General features: G+C 41.9%; 1 protein-coding gene across 1 annotated transcript in view; it reads right to left on the reverse strand.

Annotated features, from left to right (window-relative positions):
- Positions 1 to 5,146, reverse strand: part of CSUI_003997 (rab6) — a 10,781-nt gene extending 5,635 nt beyond the window's left edge. The window contains exons 1-3 of the mRNA XM_068064192.1: positions 2,965 to 5,146; positions 1,402 to 1,511; positions 128 to 287 (exon numbers count right to left, since the gene is read on the reverse strand). Of these exons, the coding sequence (XP_067923841.1) occupies positions 128 to 287; positions 1,402 to 1,511; positions 2,965 to 2,980 (286 nt within the window). The 5' untranslated portion in view covers positions 2,981 to 5,146. The remainder of the gene's footprint in view (positions 1 to 127; positions 288 to 1,401; positions 1,512 to 2,964) is intronic.
- Positions 5,147 to 7,302: the final 2,156 nt, after the last annotated feature.

Below are 7,302 nucleotides of genomic sequence, written 5' to 3' on the forward strand. Positions count from 1 at the left end.
TCTATCTATCTATCTCCTTCTCTTTGGTGTATGCATAGATCTTTTCGTCTTTTTGTGTAGTGTCTGTATGTAGGTTTGTCTAAAGAAGAAGAAGAAAGTGTTGAGGGTTTCTCCCCTCGCCTCTTACTTGTAATATCATACACTACCACAGCAGCGGAGGAGTCTCGAATATAAGACGGTATGAGACTGCGAAATCTCTCCTGGCCTGCGGTGTCCCAGAGCTGCAAACGAACTGTCCGATCTTCGAGATAGAGCGTCTTTGATAGAAAGTCAATTCCTATCGTCGCCTACGAAGAGAAAGAAAAGAAGAAGAAGAAAAGGATTAGCGAGAGAGAAGAACAAAAAGAGTGAAAGAAAGAGAGAAGAGTAAGCTCGAGAAAAGAAGAGGCAAGAGGAGAAAGAAAGACCTAGATAGACGAGTGGAATACGATTTGTAACGAGTGAGAGATCGGGTGAGGTATCTGTCTTTCAACAGACTGTCCTAAGAAAGAGAAGGAAAGAAACAAAGAGAAGAGACAGAGAAAAGAAGTAGGAGAGAAGGAGAGAGAGAGACGAGAGGAAGGAGAGAGAGAAAGATAGACAGAGAAAGAAAGACACATCGATGAATGAGAGAAGGAGAAGAAGAAGGAATCCATACTTTGCAAAGAAGCACCAAAAGTCCAGAAATATGAAGAGACAAACAAATGAAAGAGAAGAAGAAAAAGGAGAAGAAAAGGGAGAAGAAGAAGAAGGATACAACAACATACTGAAACGATACACCTTCTTCTTCATCTACACATATCTGTCTCTCTCTTTCATTCTTTCTGTCTGTCTGTGAAAGAGAAAGAAAAAGAGGAAGAGAAGGTGTACCGCCGCCAGCAGGGGAGGTTCGCATCCCTTCTTGGATCTAGACAGGCGTGAGGGAGGTCTTTCCCCTCAATGATACACCCCACACACATCTATCTATTCCTTGGTCACTTCGTAGTATCGCATGCATAAGAGATAGGAATGGTAAGAGACATATGATAGTACATATATAGAGAGAGATATAGATAGACAGATAGAGAGAAATCTTGATAGAGGATGATACACACTATCTCTCTAGAAAATCTCCGAACTCACACATCACCAATGAAACAGATATACATACACACCTATCTATCTTTAATCTATCTATCTTTGATCTATCTATTATCTATATCGATTTATATTTGATCTTCCTATCTCTGGAGAGATTTCTCTGCCTCATTCAAGACTTGAAGAGAAGAAGACAGTGATAGAAGTCGAGAAAAAGGAAGAAGAAGAAGACTGAGAGAAGACAGGGAGGAGGCGCCGAACCCCCTACAAGAAAAGATCGAGAAGAAGCATAAGGCCAAGTGGTGTGTCTGTATATCCATCGCCGTGGTGTGAATGCAGACAGACCTGATAGTTGTTGTCGAAGGTGTCATACATAAACCTCGTTATGATCGACGTCTTCCCCACTGCCTGCTCTCCAAGAAAGACGAGCTTATATTTGTTTAAACCGCCTGCCGCTACAAAGAAAGAAAGAAAGATAAGAAGATAAGAAGAGAGAAGAAGGGGAGAAGAGGAGAGGAAGGAATTAGAAAGAAAGCGAAAAGAGGTGAGAGAGAAGAGAAGAGAAGAAAGTACAGGCAAAAAGAGAGAGAAGCTGGAAGGCGTTATTGCATGCCTATCTGTCATGGCTTGTCTTTACAGAAAGAAGCGAAAGAAAGAAAGAAGGAAAGAAAGAAAGAAGCAAACCCCCAACGAATGAAGTTGAGGAGTCTTCTTAAAGAGGAGAAAAACGACGGGGAAAGGCATGAATGAAGATTTGAACAAAGACGATAGTGTATGAGGTGTAGATACACCCGGAAAGAAGAAGAAGAGAGAGAGAGCGATGGACCACGCCAGGATACACATCCGCACAGATACCGCTCTTCTGTTTCTTCTCGTTCTTTTCTTCTCTAGGCAACTCCAGAGACAATCCGAATCTTTTCATGAAAGAAAGAAAAAGAGTTGAAGGGACAGAAAAAGAGAGAAAATGTATCAGCTCTGCTCTCCAGCGGAAGAGAGAAGAGACCAACGTGATGTGCCTGTCACTCATTCCCAGGAGGAGGTCGCGAAACAAAACTCCCAAACCTCCTCCTTCTCCTTCTGCTCCTCCTTCTTCTTCTTCTGCTCCTCCTTCTTCTTCTTCTTCTTCTCCTCCTTCTTCTTCTTCTTCTCCTCCTTCTTCTTCTTCTTCTTTTTCTTTCGCTTTTTCCTTGCGTCGATTCGGTAGTGACGAGTGTACAGATACAAAGACACTCCTCCTTGCAAGGATAGAATACTACTACTACTAGTACTAGTACTACTACTAGTACTAATACTAATAGTGATGATAATGATCATACTCATAATAGTACTACTAGGACTACTACTACACTATCTGTAGGTATGGATAGAGATAGAGATCGATAGACATCCCCGTGTATAAGCCGGCGAGCCATGATCAAGGAAGAAGAAAAAAGAAAGGATACATAAAACTTCTTCTTCCTCTTCTTCGTCTCGTCTCTCATGTATCGTTCACTATCTCTCAGTCTTTGATCTATCTATCTTTAGTAGATTAATCTCCCTATCTACATGTCTCAATATGAGTCATCTCGCTCTTCTTTCTTTCTTTCTCTTTCCTGGCAACACTTCGCCTGATACCCCCAAGTGGAGAAGAGCAAAAAGCAAATAGACCCCTCCTTAAAAGAGACTTTTCGTCACACGACAAGCCTCCTGGAATCCTCCACCTCCTCCTACCTCCTCCATCACTAGTGCTACTGCTGCTGCTACACCTACTATCATAATCATTACTATCAGAAGGGGGAGAGGAAGAAGAAAGAAAAAGAAGGTGAGAAGCAAATTGGATGAGAGCAACAAGAAGAAGAAGAGAAAGAAAAAACGAAGGAAAGGAGAAAAGAGAGAGAGAGAGAAAGAACGAGAGAAGAGGAGACCTACCTGTAGCATCTGCCATAGTGCCCCTCGCTTGATAAGACAAAATTGAAGAAGAAGAAAAAGAAAGAAGAGGAAGATTCTCCTTGCAGAAAAGAAAAGAAAGAGAGAGATCGAGCGACGAGAATTGCTGTGAAGATAGCAGCTTCCTCCGTAGAAACACTCCCCCCTGTAGAGAGTTTATGACCTATACAAAGAAAGACATGAGAAATCTCCCTCTCTCTCTGTCTCTCTTGTCTAGAGACCTCTCGAAGAAGAAGAAGCAGAGAGCTCGATCAACTCAAGAAGAAAGAAAGAGGCCTTTTTTCTCTCTCTGTTTCTCTCTCTTTCTTCCCGAGCCTGTCTGTATCTCTCCTATCCTTTCCTTGGTCTCTTGTAAGGTAGAAAGAATGAAAGAGAAGAAGAAGAGAAAGAAGAAAGCTAGAGAGACAGGCGAGAAAGTGTCTCTTCCCAAGACAGAGGAGGAGGAAGAGACAGATGCAAACGTACGAGGGGAAGACGAAAACAAAGAGAAAAGATACAAGACGGGAAGCAGAGAAAGAAAAGAAAGAAAGGAGAAGAGACCTTGGATCGAAGAGAGAAGAAGAAAAAGTGAGAAAGAAAGAAAGAAATAAAGAAGAGGAAGTGTTTGAATAGAAAAAGAAAGGACCGGTAGAGAGAGATAGATATTGATTAAAAAGAAACAGGTAAGAAGACAAAAAAGGAAAGAAGAAAGAAAGAGAGACAGATAGATAGACTTCCTTCTCTCTTCTTCTTCTTCGTCCTCGTCTTGACCGAAGAGCTTAGCAGCCTGGCGGGTGAGAACGGGGATGAAGAGACGAAGAATAATTACCTTGGTCGTGATAAGAAGAAGAAAGAGAAGACGAAACAAAGAAGCAGAAAGAACGAGGGAGACTCTGGAGAAGACTGAGAGAATCGATACTTCTTCTGCTTACATGCGCCAAGGAGATCTCTTCAGAGAAGGAGAAGAAGACGATGAAAATGTCCAGAATACAATAATAGAAGAAGTAAAGAAAATATGGAGATAGACACTTCTGCTTGGACTATCCTATTCTTTCTCTTGTTTGCCGAGGAGAACAAGAAGAAATTCTTAAAGAAATAAAGAGGGAGAAGAAGGAGGAGAAGGAGAAGGAGAAGAAGCAGGCTTGAACACCCCGGATATAGCCTGCCTTGTGTATCTCTCAAACAAGAAAGAAGATGGAGATAGACGAAATAAAAAGACAAAAAGAAAGAGAAAGATAGAGACTAGACCACCTTAAACATTCTTCTATAATGTGTCTCTAGCTGGCTGTACAGTAGATAGACGCGGTGCGCATACACCTGATGCATGTCCTCTCAGAAGAAGATGGAAAAAGACATGTGGAAAGAAATCTTTGCTTCTTGCTTTCTCTCTCTCTTTCTATCTCTCTATAGAGATCTCTCTAGCTGCATGCAAAGGTGCGAATCTTCATAGGGATGCGAGCATCGATGTATTCTCATCTATCTCTACTTGGATAGATTTACTTGAAGAGAGGAAGAGGAAGAAGCAGGTTAGAAAGAAAGACGACAGGAAGAGAGAAGAGAAAGAAAGAAAGCGATCTAAATGCCTTTCCGTTCTCCACAGAATAGAAGAAGCGCACCCTGATTAAAAAGATCAAGAAGAAGAAGCAGCGTCGAACTTCTCGCCGCCTGTCTGACGATAGAGAGGGATCTTCCCTTTTTTCTCCCGATAGAAAGAGAGAGAGGAGTAACGACAGCTTTCTACAAGACAGAGAAAGATGAAGAAAGAGAGCGAAAGAAAGAGAGAGAATGAAGCTGTTTAGCAAAGAAACTCGGGAAGAAGTCCTCTGCTTGAAGGAAGGAGAGAGATGAAGAAAGACGAGGGCTCGCAGGGAGAAACAGAAAGAAGAAGGAGAAAGAGCGATAGAGGCCACTTTGCTATCTTATGTTACAAAGAAAGAAGAAAGAATGAAGAAACGAAAGAGAAAAGAAGAAGAAGAAAGATGATAGATCTTACTCAATCACGAGCTGCTGCTGCTGCTGTCCCTCCTATCAGTCTATCTATCTCTCAAGAAGGAAGAAGACTTTTCGAGGGGAATTTCGCGCTGAATAGAACGCTAGCTCCTAAGACGGACGCACTAATCAGAGAAGAAAGAAAAGAAGAAGAAGAGAACGAAGAAAAAAGAAAGAAAGAAATCTTCTTTCGAACACAACTCGCGCAACTCCAAGGGATGATCAAGGTGGCGCGAAGAGAAGAACGACGACGTCCTTCTTTTCGTAGATGAGAGAAAGAAAGAAAGAAAGAGACCTTAGGTACAGGTAAGCAGTCATAACATACAATGCTATATCTCTTCTTCTTCTTCTAGAGCTTTCCTTCTATCTTCTTTTTGCTTGCTTTCTCTCCTCCTTTCTACCTTTATCAGAATCCCTCTATCTTCGTATCTATCACTTAATCTCTGCTCCTATTATTCTTCCCTTTCCTTCATCTATCTCTTGTTCTCCTATGTCTTCTTCTTTCCTTTCTCTGAGAATTCTTCTCCTTTGTGTTCTTTTCTTCTTTCTCCGAGCTTTTGCTTTTTCTTGTCGTTGAGTTGCGGTGTCAGTCGAAGAAGAAGAAAAGAAGAAGAAGAGAGAAAGAAAGAAAGCAAGAGAGAGAGAAGCTGCTGTGAGGTTTCTCTTTGAGAGCCAGAGAGAAGAGAAAGACCAAAAAAGAAGAAGAAGGAAAGGGACGTTTTACTTGATAGAAAGAAGAAGATGGACAGGAGCAGAAGAAGCAGAAAGAAAGAAAGGATTAGGATCTCTCTCCATTTTCTTGAGGCAGAGAGAGACAGAGAGAGCTCGAGAAAGAGAGGTCCAGCAGGAGACGGAGAGGTGCTACTCTTTTTCTAATGCATACGCTCATACATGAGAAATGAAAGAAAAGAGAGAAGAGAAGCACACGCACGCACACTTAAGTCTAGTCAAAGCAGCAGGAAGACTTGAGGGCGGAGGGGGGTTCTTCTACTTCTACACACTCCCCCCAGAAGGAAGCAAACACACAAAGAACCATGGACCCTATCTAGATCTCTCTTTATCTATCTCTCTATCCACCTCTCCGCAATCTATCTATCTGCCTTTAATGTATCCATCTATCTGCATTAATCTATCCTTCTATCTAGTCATCTTTAATGTATCTCTCCAACGATCTATCTACCTTTAATCTATCTATCTATCTGCTTCTACCCAACGTACATGTACATATCACGCACTTCTATACCACATAACGTCTACATACATGGGGTGTACTTGTCTCTCACGTACGTCTACTTCTATCTATCACGTAGACATCCATACACCTCAGGCACAGGTAGGCCTACACATCACCTATAATTGTATCCATCCATAGCATAGACCTTCCTGGAGCAGCATACACGGACATACTTCGTAGCTAATAGAGTCGCAGCCCATAGAGAGGTAAGTAGAGTCGTAGCTCTTCTATCTGGAGAGGCTTGAAGTGCACGTAGTAGTAGTAGAAGACAGGAGCCTCTGTCGACTTTCTTAATCTTGCCGGGCCTGTGTCTCCAAGTAAATGACGAATCTCTTTAGATACACAACGTCCACCACAAAAGACCTCTTAATACAAACGCTAGAAATTCCTCTTTCTTTCTTTGTGTTTCCGCTCGTCTTCCTGTGGCGCCCCTGGTCCCGGGTGGAGAGAAAAGACAAGAGAAAAGAATGAAACGGGAAGTTAAACCGTCTCAGCTGCTAGCAAGGGATAGACAAAGGCTTCTTCCTATTCATGAAAAGGAAGAAATTCGAAGCAAATACACGACTTCCCCATAGATGGTACACCCCGGAGTGTACGTACACTCGAGTGATACACAAGTGGAGAACCTGCCCATCTTAGGCTCTCACCATTTAAGGCATCTATCTGTCTATCTATGTATCTATCTATCTTTAATCTATGTATCTATCTATCTATTTCTTTATCTATCAATCTATCGTTAATCTATCTATCTATCTGTCGTTAATCTATCTATCTATCTGTCATTGTATCTTGTATTACAATCCCAATTCAACTCCTAGTTGTCTTGCATGTCCGAGAATGATCTTTAGAGCCAACGTCCCCTCTCTTTAGTTGGAAGTTCATGAGTATAGCAATAGAGCTTTTTCTCTCGAAGGCTCTTTCTTCTTCTTCATATTACTTACTTAACGACTGTTGTGTTTCTTTTCTTCAACGTGAAGAGTCTCTCCCTCCTTCTGACTGAGAGAAGCTCTCAGGCGGGGAATGTTTATGAGGAGAGTTTCCGTCTCCCAGGTTGAGGAGATCCTTCTCAAACAAGAAAACTAGTAGCTCAGCTTTATCGAATTTCTGCAAAGAGGCCT

The sequence above is a fragment of the Cystoisospora suis genome (assembly GCF_002600585.1).
Source record: "Cystoisospora suis strain Wien I chromosome Unknown contig_1797, whole genome shotgun sequence".
NCBI classification, from domain to species: Eukaryota; Apicomplexa; class Conoidasida; order Eucoccidiorida; family Sarcocystidae; genus Cystoisospora; species Cystoisospora suis.